Source organism: Amphiprion ocellaris, chromosome 7 (genome assembly GCF_022539595.1).
Source record: "Amphiprion ocellaris isolate individual 3 ecotype Okinawa chromosome 7, ASM2253959v1, whole genome shotgun sequence".
NCBI lineage: Eukaryota > Metazoa > Chordata > Actinopteri > Pomacentridae > Amphiprion > Amphiprion ocellaris.
This window is the reverse complement of record NC_072772.1, coordinates 27,989,885-28,004,322: the sequence shown is the minus strand read 5'-3', so window position 1 is coordinate 28,004,322 and position 14,438 is coordinate 27,989,885. Positions and strand designations below refer to the sequence as shown.

Sequence of the window (14,438 nt, the reverse complement as noted above, 5' to 3'; positions counted from 1 at the left end):
GTTGATGTTTGCAGATCAGATTTTGACATAATCTTTGGAGATTTTGCAGCTCTACCTCAATTACTAACATGAAAAATGCTCAAATGGAATATTACACCAGGGCACTATATTGACTAAATGTGGTAAATACTTTGTTTGTAGTCACTTAACAAAACAAAAGCTCAAAGGGAAAACTATATTTTAATTTGGCTTCTGAGTATCTGTATTGAGTCCAGATTCATTTATTTGAACAGTTGCACAGTAACTGATCTTCAAACTGTGTCATTCAGTACACTTAATTTTAAATCAAACAATGAATACATGTAAAATATAGCTTTAATTTCAGTAGGTTCATGTCAGCATTAAGACATATAACACTGCCTGCAGTTTATGGGTTCAATTGTAAATAGACACATACAAACAACAAAGCAAAACATTAATTTTCAATGTTTTATGAAAAATCCTTTGCGATCAATGACTGCTTGAAATTTTCAACCCAAAGATATAGATACTTACGCTTACTTTAGCTTCTGCTTGTTGTAAGATCAGTTTAGATTTCTGTATGTAAACTGCAGCTGTCTTTGCAATGTTCACTTTTTATTTTTATCACTTGATCTCAAACGGAAGTTGATGTACCTGGCAGAGGTTCAAACAACACATTGCTACAGTGCAGGTTTATCTAGTATAGTTCCTTAAAGTTACCGATATCACTGTTGCTCTAAACAGAAAGCTCTATAGATGCTAGACAGTGTTCTTTACAATGAGTGAGTATGCTGGCAGTCTAATAGTCTCAGACATTGTCGTCTCATATGGTCCAGGATGTGTTTAACTTGCAAGTTTTGAGGCCATCTGTGGATTTTTGGAACACAGAGCTAAGATTTGTTTGTTTTTGGATGAGTCTGTTTTCTTCTGAGGCACACACCACATAGCTGAGAAATTTCATTTTATTTCCATATAGATAGGTATAGTTCAAGGTACATGCAAATTTGAAACACTTAAGATGTTAGATTGTTAGAGGGAGTGAGTGAAAATGGGCTTCTTGAGAGAAAGGTGTGCCTTTAGGAGCAGAAACAGGGGGAATCCAGAAGGACAAAGAGTGGAGAAACATGTAGCAGGACAAAGAATGGAGAAGAAAAGAATGGCAGAAGTGTGTGTCAAGACAGGCTTGACTGGCAGAAAAAAAGCAGACACTGCCTCATTGGCAGGACTTTGGTTGCCAAAACAGCAGTGGCTGTTCTGCAATTGTCAAACTGTCAGATTCCAAGAAGATGGAGGAAATTACACATTCAATCTGCCTGTGGGAAGAGACAGTAATTGCCGTCAACTTTTGAATAAAATATGATTGAACGTGGGACTTTAAGGGAGAGGAAATGTTTTTTTCCTGACTATACTGAATGGATCTCTGTCTCTTTGTCCATTTGTTCTTTTCACCCTGACTGCTGTTTCAGGCTGAGTCCTCTGCAACCCAGGCAGATGTGACTTGTTATGAATTAAATATGGGCCCCTGATCATGTGTTTCCTTTGGAGGGGACAGGAAGGAGCTTCTCATATGTCATTAAGGTTCTCTGAATTGAAGCAGGGCCAGTGTGAGTTAGCCCTGAGCCAAGCTATGAAACTATCATACACTGACTTCCTCTTGATTTGTCAGAATTTTTGATCTATGCTTCTCAGTGGGCCTCCCTCTTCTTTTTAGGTCAATCCACATCACATTTCCCCATAAGTATTTTATTCATTTTCAAATATAATTTAAAAGATAGAAAGGGAGATCAAAGTTGTGCCACAGGTAAAAAATGAGCTCATATTTCATCTTCGGCCACCAGGACACGCTTAGTATGCGATAACAGCTTTTGGTCTTGTAAGAAAACTCCATTAATCACAGCCAGCTGATAGATGCTTTACTTTAGTATAATGATGGAATGTGATGTTCTGACCAGCTATCAGTGAGTCAAACATGTCAGCAGAAAAACAAAATAGGAAACTTGCTCTTAAGCAATAATAAAGCGTCTCGGTTGCAAAAATCCCAATGCAAAGCTTATGACTACTATAAAGATAAAACTTGATTTTTCATTTATTAGGTTCCCTTAAATCTGGCTGAGCTACACAAAGTAAATTTCAGCTACAAACAATCATTCATAAAAATGGAAAAAAAAATGTATAAACCTCTAAAACAATCACATAACTCGGACAGTATTTTTATGTTAAAGACGGACATAAAATGTGTAAGCTATTTTCTACAACTTTTCTTGAATTTATGTGCACAGTGTGAGTCTATGAGTAAGGAAAAGAAGGATTTACTAATGAAGACAGTGTGAGCAAGGACAATGCCAGGCAGCACAATTATACGGACCATTCTGTAAGGTGTGGATCCATATTTTTAGCAAGTAGTTAGTAATGCAGTGTGTGGGATAGAACAGAGCAGAGGATGAAAAGGGAGGGAGCTGAGTCCTTGCCAGAGCATGATTTAGGAGCTCTGTATCAGGCCCAGCATTGTGAGAGCCATAAGATATCCAAGCTGCAGAAGGCCAAATGGGAAGGCAGTAAATCTGTTGCCATCTGTACCATTCCCAACTGTGTGTATCTTTGACAAATACACACCCCCAAAAAGGGATTACATGAAGAAACCTGCCAAATGGGAAGAGTTTGGCCTTACTGGAACCAGCTGGCTGATCAGTGAAAGGACTTACAAAGAAATCAAAAGAAACAGAAAGGGTGCAAGATGTTGCATCGCTACAAGTCAGATTTCTTGTTAAAGAATTTTACAGCAGCTAGTGGAAATCTATACATCTCTCCTTTTGTTTGTTTGAAGAAAATGGTGCCTAGAACCCATTGTATGCACTTACCTGAGGTTATGGGTCTTTAATCTGTTGACTTTCATTATCTCAGAGCCATGTTTAATCCTCTAAGAGACGCGTCGTTGATGTCTTATCTTGGCAAACATGGCACTTGTCAATATGGGTCTCCATGACCCTCCTGTGACAGCCATAGAATAAACAAGTAGAAGCCTTGGTTCATGCAGTAAATTACCTCAGGCCAATGCTCAGACATCTAGTTTTATTCCTGAGATAACTGAAGCAATCTTATGAAGTTGCATTAATGATTAGCATATGGCAGCTAGGTTTAATTCAGGTTTTGATTATTTAAGAAACAAACTCAGTTGCTCAAATAATAACACATCTGTTGGTGTCAACTAATAAAGTTTCTCCTGAGCAAAGACAAATGCTAGGTTTCATTATTTTGCCAGCTATGCACTTGGATTCATCAGCTTTTGCTTGTTAAAGGCCACTAATAGAAAGTCTGGTGAGACCTCCCTACTATAGAATGACGAAAGACAACACTGCCCACATAAATAACTAATATTTAATCTCTAAACACATCTCTCTCTATTATTGAGCTAGACCTGTCAAGTTGTCAGTCAGAAATGTCTCGCTCCATCCCGACTGTGAGTCTGTGACAACTGGCCTGGCTGCTGATGGAGTCGTGAATATTGACTGAGAAAGCTTCACACTAGCATTTCAAAGTTTGATAGCTTTTCAAGCCTCTTCTTTCTTTGGTGGAGAGGTGTTAGCTCCAAGTGTGGTAAACACAGAAATATTCCTTTCTGTCTCTCACTTCCTTTTGATATGGCTTTGATCAGAAGTTGTATCAAGCCACTTCAGATCTTGACTATTACTGTATATGAGATGCATTCTGATGCAGAGTAAATCCCACATATGGAAAGTCAAACACGATTAACACTTCCTGTCTATACCTGTCTATGCCATTGTTTTGGATGTTTTCAGGGCATGGGTGTGCCTTTGTGTTGTCTCAGATATAAATGCCATTGTGACCGAGGCGCTTCCTTGTGTGAATGCCAATGTGACTGTCATTCATTCAGCTTCAGCCTCACCTGAATGAATGGCCAAACTGGTTACCATGGCAGTGATAGTCATGATAGTCACTGGTGTTCCTCCTCTGTTCAGGGCAAAAGACAGATACTGTATAGCACTGCATGGAAGCTCTGTATGGTACTCCCATTTTGATTTGACCATGTGGTAAATTGCTTGTTTTTTGCTTGAAGTCCCTAAGCCCTGATAAATTCCAGTCCTGGCCTCACTGTGTACCACTGGTCTTCTCACACTGTTCTTTTGGCCCTTTGACTTCAGCTGCCCCCCAGTTTGTCATCCGTCCAAGAGACCAAATTGTGTCACAAGGCCGCACTGCCACCTTCCCATGTGAAACCAAAGGAAATCCTCAGCCTGCTGTCTTCTGGCAGAAGGAGGGAGGTCAGGTAAGAGTAGAAACTATTTAAATCTTTTTTTATTATCTTAACACAGTATTTCTTACACATGAAAACATATTGCTCTCTTAGTAGGCAGCTTTTGTTATCTGCAGAGCAACCAGTGTTATCAACACTCAGTACTTTGTTTGGATTCCCCCGGGCTGTATGTACAATTGCTGTGTGCTTATGATTCTCCTGCCCCATGCACACCCACACACACACCCCCACACAGCACTTCAAACTACACTATCTGTCATCAGTATCTTTACTACAGACACACAGATACACCTTTGTTCTCAGGAGCTGCCAAACGACAGTGCGCCTGGCAAAGTGCTAATCGGTTTTCTGTGACCCTGAACTGATAAGAACGATCCTATCCCTCACTCCAGCAGATAACCCATTCAAATACTTGGGTGTCCTCACAACGGTCAACAACAGTGCCAATTAGGAGCCTGTTGGGACTTGTAGATGAGCCAGAGATATGATTCAGCTCTGGCTAAGGTTGAAACATGCACACCCACACTTATACACAAACACACTTTGCCTGCGGGCCAACAATTACAACAAAGTTCTCCCAAAAGAGCGAACAGAAGTGAGACACATATTTCATGTTCACACAGACTTTTGGTTTAATACACCAACGTGTGACCTAGAGCGCGATGACTCAGTGCTACTGTGTAATGCTGTGAACTTTAATCCGGCGTGCGGCTAGTTGTCATTAAAAATGATGCATTTGCAATGAATGCGCAGCAAACACTTTGACACAAGTAGTTGCACATCCCTCACACTTGTCTTTCTTTCGTGTGTTTATCAATGGTTTCTCTACCTTAACCACACTGACATATGAAAGAGATGAAGGTATTTGTTGAGAGAACAAATTAAAGCTAATTAAGTACAGTAATTAAATGACATAAAGGCTTTTCTCTCACACTTGAGGATAATGGAGTGTACATCTCTCATCTGCTGCAGATGCATTGAGCCGAATTTAAAAAAAAAAAAAAAAACAGCATAATTTGTTGCATTTAAAGTGATTAGGTGGAATTAAATACAGCTAATGTATTTGCCAGGTCCCTTTGGAGATTGTAAGAAAAAAAAAGACTAAACAAACACAAAACGAAGTAGAGGTGATGTTTTGTCAGTGTCATCAGGCCTGTTAACTCAGAATTACTCTGAAACGCTGATTATCCCTTCATCTTTAGCTATTTTACAGCTAAAATGCATTATATTCAGTACAAGTCATATGGGGTGGTCTCTTTGGCAACAGATGCAGCTCAAAACCACTGTGGAATTGAAGTACAGAGGAAAGTAGTCATGAAGCCAACAAGAGTAAAAGTTGCCTTCCTCAAAGAATGGAGCCTCTGGCTTGGCCCAAGTCAAAGTATGAAACCAAATCATCAAACTGTATACATGTTATGCAGTTTGCAAGGTTGGTTAACCAAGTGGAAGATGAAAATGTTCATACTGTAGCTGAAATAGTCTGATGTTTGTATGCGAGTGTGTGTGTGTGTGTGTGTGTGTGTGTGTGTGTGTGTGTGTGTGTGTGTGTGTAGGTGTGTGTGTGTGTGTGTGTGTGTGTGTGTGTATGTGTTGGTCTGCATGTGAGCGTTCTTTGTATTTTTTCCAGGTTGTACTGGTTCCATGTTCTCACTAATTGGCTGTTTGTTCCACTTCCTGCAGAATTTGCTTTTTCCCAACCAACCCCAGCAGCCCAACAGTCGCTTTTCGGTGTCACCCAGCGGAGACCTCACCATCTCATCTGTGCAGCGGGCAGATGCTGGTTACTATATTTGCCAGGCCCTGACCGTTGCAGGCAGCATCCTCGCCAAGGCTCAACTGGAGGTCACAGATGGTGAGAGGAAAAAAAATTTATGTGTAGCTTCTTCCATGCCAGCACAATACTGCACACCAGCACATGCTTTAGCATTGCTGCAAATGTAGTAAATCTGGTGAACTGTCAATATATTTATACAGATTTTTAGTCTGTCATGGTTTAATTGCAGCCTCTCTCACCTTGTTGAGTATAAGTGAGAATTTGGCCTTTAACATATTTGAAAGTACACAGTAGGTACACAGTCACAAATAAAATTGTCGTTCTTCTACGTGCAAGAATAAATTCAGCTTTCATTTGAGAAATGCCAATATGCCCATGACCTTCACTCAGTGTGTTTTTGCTCTAAGCTTTTTGTTTCTTTTTTTTTTTTCGCGAAATTTAATTTAAAAATTCTTCTTTTCCTTTTGGAACGGAAATAAAGCATTGCCCTTGAGTTCCATCAAGTTTAATGGTCGGCGTTTGGGTGGGTGGACGAGGCACAAGCATGTGTACGAGCAAGAAAAAGAGACAGAAAGAGATGGAGTGAGTGAGTGACAATAGCTTTCCTGTGGAATGAATTATGGGGTCCTGCTAGGCATGGGAGCATCTAATCTGCTCAGCTATTGTGATGGTAAGATAGACGGCTATCCATATGCCTGTTGAAGTACCCGCTAGCAGAAAGATTAAAAGCACCACAGGAACACTTTTTTTTCGTGTATTGTGTGATACAGGTAGGAAATTAGTATGTCCTTCATCTGCCTGCAATAATACATCACATTTTAGTTAAGCAACATTTTTCTCAGTGAGCTCAAGACCTGAAAACAAATTACATACATCATAACAATGAAAGTTATTCAGCAACACTAATTACAACAAATATTGCACTATTGTATTATAGTTTTACAATACTTGCTAGCAATGCTTGTTGTCTTTCAGAGGAATAAGTCACCAGCTTCAAGTTCATTCCAGATGTAAGGTGAATAATACTGTAAATGTAAAACTTTCAAAACCAAATCTCTCTTCTGATGTGGCTTTGAAGCACTGAATCCAGCTAGAGAAATGAACAATCTGAACCCCAAGCATTTTCTGGGAGTTTTTTTTTTTTTTTTTTGCTTCTGTCACATTCTTTTCATGCATTTTTCAATCCAAAATGAAATCCTGTACATCTACAGAAACAGCATAACCATGACTAGAAATAGAGAGAACCTACAAAATCTCTCAAATTTGTCCAGTATGTCACATTTATAATGCCATACATGATGAAAACAAGACGAGACAAGAGAAAGTTGAATTTCTTTGATTATTTTACAAATATTTAAAAAAAATGTAATCAACATTTGCAATATTTTTCTAGGAGTCCGTAGGTGCTACCAATACTTGAAAAACTTAAGCTTAATGGATATGCCAAGTAATAGAGAATGTTTTTTTCAGAGCAAGTAATATATTTTTGGTACGGTGAAATGCCACAGTTTTAAATGTAAGGTGTAAAGTTAATGTTAGGTTACCTTTTTTTGACCGGAAAGCATGTCACAAATGACCGTTTCAAGCTGAAAGTCTTGTCTGTTTTTTACAGTTTCTTGCTCTCATAAATGCAATGCTAAAAAAATGTTCCAAACATGACAGCCTCCAGTGGCTTGAAGGGTTAAAGGCAGCAACATGAGCAGACAGGATACATCCATAATGTAATCTAAACAGTGGGGTGGATTGTGTACTTTTTTTTTTTTTTCAATTTTCATAGCAGAAAAAAAAACTCAGTAGTCGTATTAGTTTTGTTTTTTTCATGAAAATATGTACAGTATTATCTTGGATTCAAGGCTTTTTCTACAAAACTTATCTCAAGACAAAAAGAGCAGAAGCAGGAGCGAGTGAAGGAGGCCCACAGTGAGGTCATGGCCACACCTGCTACAATCTTGGTGTGATTTACTGCCCCGAGTCCCGCCAACAGTCTGTGGAGTTCAAGGAGATCTGTAATGAGAAATTCCTGATCCAGAGACCCAAGGCCTCAGCTGAGCATTGCCTCCTCCCTTTGTCACTCCTACATGCCTTTGACACATACATCAGATGCATCAAACTCAGTAACCATGCAGTGCCTTCTGTATGTACACTTGCTTTTGTCAAAAACTAGTCATACAGTAGCTTTTGGTCTTTCACTAACAACAGAAGTCCACTTAAAACACCAATTAATTCAAGCTATTCAACATAATTCAAGCTATTTAATAGTGAGAAGGCTTCATTCAAGATTATAATATCTGCATACATATTTAGCTGAACGTGGTAGTTAATAGAAAACCTTCTGAGTGTATTACAGACGGAACAAACTACATCATTGTGAGTTTCTGGCTGGCAGCAGGTGCTTTGGATCCTGGCTTGGCGTAGTTTCAGATTTACATTATTAGTCTTGATTCATATGATCGTACTCGCCCTTTTTCCACCTTACAGAAGACTAAAAACAAATAGGGGAAATTAATGTACTACATTTGGCTTGTGGTGGATAATATATTGGGTTTCTGCACACTTACTCTCCTCTGTCTTACGTGACCCCAAGTGAAGGGTGACCATAAGACAGCAAAAGTGAATAGCCTGGAATCACTTCCTTTTGTCAGATGTAACTGCAAGAGAGAAAATAGGGTTGGAAGTGAGGGTGTGATAATGTGTTGAAAGGTTACTGAGGTAGACTTGGTAATTAGCCCCTGCAGGTCTGACATCATTAATCTATACTTTCTAATTAATGTGGGTTCTGTGATGCCAGGGGGACTCCACATTATTCAACTCTATATAAACTGCCTGTGTGCTACAGTGCTAAATCTCTGTGAGATCACCTCTGACATACCCACTATTTCACAGAAGTAACCCACAGGCTTTTTTGGCACATTATAACAAATGAATTTGCTCATATATATGGGATTCATCAAAGTATGAATGCTCATCTGAAGAGAAACTGGAATAAGATATAAAAACGGGTTATCCTCACTGATTATTCAATATAAAGATTTAGACATTTTTCTTTACACTGTTTCTACATCACAAGTATCGCGATTTGGTTTCTGAAAGATTCACTATTTGAAATTCACCTTTTATTGTGCCCCACACTGCACATAATGAAGTATTTATCTGAACCACACTGAGTCAATAGGCGAGTGTCTCACCGCCAAACTCTACCACAGAGTCTAGAGTAGTGTATAAAAATAAGGCTACCCAGGCAGTAACTGGAAACCACTTAGTATCCCTCTGCCACGTCAATGAAACTACAAAACACTAGTCAGCTGTTCTTTCTGTGCTTCCTGGAAGTACAGGATATGCTCATTGTTCTGTGGCATGATTACAAGACCTGCAGGGAAAATAGTCTATTTTATGACAGATACCCACATCCACCCCCCGGTGCATTTTATGATCAATTCTATCACTCAGTTTGTTGCACTTTATGTGAGCAGTGTCATCCATCTGAACTTCAAAATACAGATGATGTGTTTTCCTCTTTGTGTCTCAGTGCTCACAGACAGACCTCCACCCATTATTCGCCAAGGTCCATCCAATCAGACACTCGGGGTGGACAGTGTGGCGCTGTTGAAGTGTCAGGCGTCAGGAGACCCCATCCCCTCCATCAGCTGGCTGAAGGATGGGGTCAGTCTGCTGGGAAAGGACCCACGTATGTCCTTGCAGGAGCTGGGCAGCTTGCAAATCAAAAACATCAAGGTAAAGGTGTTAAGGTCTTCAGAACACCTCATTAGTTTATGCTGCTGTATGCTACCACTGTATTTTCTGAAAGTTAACACTTGTGTTTTATAATGTTTGCACAATTAATGCAGGTTGCATGATACATTTGTTTTAGTATTGGCATAGAATGAGCAAAATATCTTAAAGAGATAAATATGCAGTGGGCTCAGCTGTGCTTTGCTCGGTGAACTCCAGCTGTAGTAGAGCATATATGCACTTATAGATACACACACATATGCACACACTTCCATGTTTAGAGTAGATTAAATTTAACAGGCTCGCTTCTTTCTTTCCCCACTCAGAGGCCTCAGTGGAATACCTATTACGCTTGACAAAGCTGCCGACCACTGACATGTTATTTAATAAATGAAAGGAAGGCAGGGGGACAAAAACCAACAAACAACCAGAGTTCCTAAGAGGGATGGGGAGACAGGCCAGCTGTCATCGGTCCAGGGGGTTCTAGTGGCCCACCCTAAATTAATTAGCCTGGCTTTGTTGTGGTCGGCAGGACAGTGGGGAAATAAGGAGGGGGAGGGAAAAGTGATGGAAGGGTGGTGAGTAGAAAATGGAATTCATTTGGACATTAGCGTCAGCACTTTGAGGCACTCGCAAATGACACAGAGTTTGTCCAGCACAAGACAAGCTTGTGAATCCCCCCCATCACTTCTCAGCGTTTCCCTGACAGGAAGAACGCATGTATTCAGTCATTACTGCTGCTCATAGGATGTGTGAACTAAAATGTTTTTCGCCAGTAGTGCTGTAAGTGGAATCATAAATGCATCAGGGCTGTTGGTGTGTTTATTTTTATTCATGCATGCATGTGTTCTTCTGTATACCAGCTGTCAGATTCTGGGATCTACACATGTGTGGCCACCAGCTCCAGTGGTGAAACATCATGGAGCGCTTTCTTGGAAGTCAAAGGTAGGTCAAAGGCAGATGGTATAATAACATTTAATGAGCAAGGGGGGAAATTATATTTTTAACTTGTCTTGTGTAGTTCTTATTGAAGTAATTGTCTTCTTTCTGTCTCCTCTCTGTACATTCAGAATCAGGTGGAGTGATGGTTATAAAGAACCATGATGAGAACGAGCTTCCAGGCCCTCCGTCTAAACCTCAAGTCACTGATGTCACCAAGAACAGTGTGTCCTTATCCTGGCAGTCTGGGATGGCTGGAACATCTCCCATCTCCTCGTTTGTCATCGAAGCATTTAGGTTTGTTTCGACATTCATATCAAACCCTCACTCACTAGTTAGTACCTCAGCTTGCTTTACTGTGGATTGCAGTTACGAATGTAATGTAATATGTGAAAAGATATTTAAAATTGATGTGGAATAAATGTCTCTTGTATTGCAGTCAATCAGTAAGCAACAGCTGGCAAACAGTGGCAGATCATGTGAAAACCACGCAGTTTACTGTCAAAGGCCTCCGTCCCAACACCATCTACCTGTTCATGGTCCGAGCAGCCAACAGCCAGGGCCTGAGCGATCCGAGCCCCATGTCTGATCCTGTCAGAACACAAGGTACTTTGCATTAATAGGAAAGAAATTAATTACACCAACAGTTTTCATTGCATACATGTGTAGTATAGGCATTCAGATTTTTAAAATCAGTCTTTAGCAATCACTTTCAGTGTTTGGTATGCCGTTTTTTTGGCTGTCTACTTTCTGTTTCTGCTGATATTCTAATGTCACTTTGCTCCTCTTCAAACTGTGATACTTATCAGCCTCTCTCAGTAATCTGCAGTGAATAGCTAAACTGAACCACTGCAGAACTTTCCAGAGGTCAAATTCTTCATCTCAGCTCAGCTCATTAAGGCTGCACTTAAGCAATTTTGTAAAATAAGCAGGTCTGCTTTTCGAGGGCCTAACAGAGTTAGTGCTATCCCTGCTATGTTAATCATCGTAACAGGAGAAAATGACTGTCTCCAAACCCAAAGAAGATTTGATTACAATACCGGACAGACCACAGCTTTCACACTGCATCAATATGACAGCTCTCCAGCAAAAAATAAATAAATAAATAAATAAATAAAAAGCAACATTTGACCGAGCTCTGTCAAATATAAGCCAAAAATATCTTTAAAAAAGTGAAGTGGATTTGAAATGCAACATATGTCTCTCATGCAGAGATGAAAGTCTTGAGATAATATATGCTGATTGACAACAGCATGCACTGATGACAAATCTATTTTTCACGTCTTCTCAACAGTTTTTGGCCCGTCTTGCCATATTAGTGTGGGCTGTGTTTTATGACTGTATTGGGTTGTCTGAATGAAGCTTTTTCTTGAAATATAATTTCCTCTTTTCTTTTTTCTTCCCTTCAGTAAATAACTCAAAATGTGGCTCGCTTCAACCACACTCTGTATCTCATACACTGGAGTTTTTTATTGCTTGTAACTTGAAACACATGCATATGTGAAATGAGCTGGAAAATAGTGTCATAGTGTCCATTCATCTTCCATCCAATATGTGTGAGGGTCGCACATTCAGAGTTCATTTGTTGCTGCGGTTGCTCAGTCAGGCCCCAGTAAGTGCAGACAAGTCACACATCTACAGAACTTTGCAAACCCAGGTCTACTTTCTTTTCTTCATAACAGACAAGTCCCTAATTCAAAATGGAATGAGGTCATTTTAATGCAGATGAAGTTGCTCCCTTTCAAAAGAAGTCGTGATCACAAAATGTACACGTCTTTGTTAAGTCCTACTGGTCTATTCAGTCTCTCTTTTATCAGTCCACTTCTGATGGTGATGAATCAGGGTTTATTGTGAGGAGCTGAGTGAACTCTGTGAAAACCAAGTGGAAGAGAGCGAAAAACATGTCACTTTCTCTTGCTTTATTTTGGGACCTCTTTCTCTCTCGCTTTTTCTCATTTTTCTTACTTTCTCTTTCATAGATATCAGCCCGCCGGCTCAGGGGGTCGACCACAGACACGTACAAAAGGAGCTCGGCGAGGTCATAGTTCGGTTGCACAACCCGGTTGTCCTGAGTCCCACAACCATTCAGGTCACATGGACAGTAAGTACAGCTTTTCATTTTGCAAACTGAATACAACTATATTTAACTGACACTACACTTCCACCAAGTACATCTTTTTTCCATTTGTTCAGCTCGAGTCTTTCCACTGCAAGAACTTAGATATATAAAATCATTTGGTTTGTATGCGGTTTTCTTATCTCTGCATTCTTTTTACATCTTTGATTTTGAAAAATTGAGTCATAAAGCCAAGGTAGTTGATACTAAAGATCTGTCTTTGAAGCCAAAAAGGTGCTGCTCGCAGCTACAGTTTGTTTTATGTCAGGAAATTTTTGTCAGACTGTTCCCTAAGTCTGCAGCTTTGAAATATTATAAGTGGTGACTTAGAAGTAACTGCACATCAAATGGTTGCACAATCGTCTCTTTAACTAGAGTGAACATCAAAAGAGATGTCAGAGACATCTGGTTGTTCATCAATCTTCCGTATGTCTTTAGCTGCGCCCTTAAAGCAAAGACTGCTGAGATTAAATTAAATTGAAATTAATGTTTGTGGTTGTGAATGCAAGTTTTCCAATTGCCAGGGAATGATGCATTTGTCTTCCTTTACACTTATACATGCAAAGTATACAAAAAACACCTGTTTTTCGACTATACATATGTACATATTATGGTGTTAGTGGCACTATGAGATCAGCTATGTCCAAAATTATACAGTTTATTAAATGAGGAAATTTTAAAACAGCTGCAGGCTGTGTTAGATTGTTTTAATTTAATTTTGCGGTAATGAGGACAAAAAGGCTATTTAGATTCTTCATTCTGAGATGTTCATACAGTATATGTGGTGGTTTATTTTGATTGTTGTGCTTTAAATCACTCATGTGCAGCTCTTTACTTGACACCACTTAGTGGCGTTTAGCACCGGTTTGCATTTTCAAATGAACCACATTAGCAGTTTTCCTGGTAACATGTTTATTGACCCCTGTAGTAAGTCTCACCCCAAGATGTGGTAGCTAATTTAATGCTAAAGCATGGCTTTATGATTGTAATGTACAGTCAACACAGAACATGGCAGCCTAATCAATCAGGGACCTTTCAGTAAACAGAGGGGCCACTCTCAGAAAGCTTTTATATTCCCAAATCATTCCATTAATAAAAGTCATGCACCAAGCAGGGAATCCATTTTGCTGATTTACTCGGGCTACACTGGCGAAAAACAGCTGCTTAATATCCCACTTGAAAGCCCTGCTCACTTCTTCTACTGTTAACAAGCCATTACAGTGAATTATGCCGCTGCTCCTCCTCTGCATAAATTCAGCATTTTCTGTCTGGCTAAATGGGCCCAAGTTTTAAAAGAGGGGCCTTTTGTGGATTTCAGGGGGCTATCACAAATCCTGCCACTCTGTCTTTTCTATGGGACATATCTGCTGTTATCACCACTGTTGTGTATTCTCCTCATGTCCCCAGGGCCTATGTATTTGTTGCTGTGTGACATTCTCATAGCCACAGCTCATCCTAGATGTGGTGGGAAATGGTTTATGGTGTCACTATTTAGCATTTATAATACATATGAGACATGCATATGTCCTTTAAGGTGGAAAGTCTTTTTAATGGAAGTGGGAACACTCTGGGGTAGGAGATGTGAGTATGAGGTAATGTCAGGGCGTTAATTGAGCTAAGTGTGGCATGGCTGGTGATAAACGGCC

At 39.8% G+C, this 14,438-nt stretch overlaps 1 protein-coding gene across 14 annotated transcripts in view; it reads left to right on the top strand.

Annotated features, from left to right (window-relative positions):
* robo2 (roundabout, axon guidance receptor, homolog 2 (Drosophila)) overlaps window positions 1-14,438 on the top strand; it is a 270,858-nt gene that overhangs the window by 221,484 nt on the left and 34,936 nt on the right. For all 14 annotated transcript variants that reach the window (XM_055012027.1, XM_035950225.2, XM_023274733.3 and 11 more), the window contains 7 exons: window positions 4,122-4,246; window positions 5,915-6,086; window positions 9,535-9,740; window positions 10,601-10,682; window positions 10,808-10,973; window positions 11,116-11,282; window positions 12,656-12,777. In XM_055012027.1, coding sequence (XP_054868002.1) covers window positions 4,122-4,246; window positions 5,915-6,086; window positions 9,535-9,740; window positions 10,601-10,682; window positions 10,808-10,973; window positions 11,116-11,282; window positions 12,656-12,777 — 1,040 coding nt within the window. The remainder of the gene's footprint in view (window positions 1-4,121; window positions 4,247-5,914; window positions 6,087-9,534; window positions 9,741-10,600; window positions 10,683-10,807; window positions 10,974-11,115; window positions 11,283-12,655; window positions 12,778-14,438) is intronic.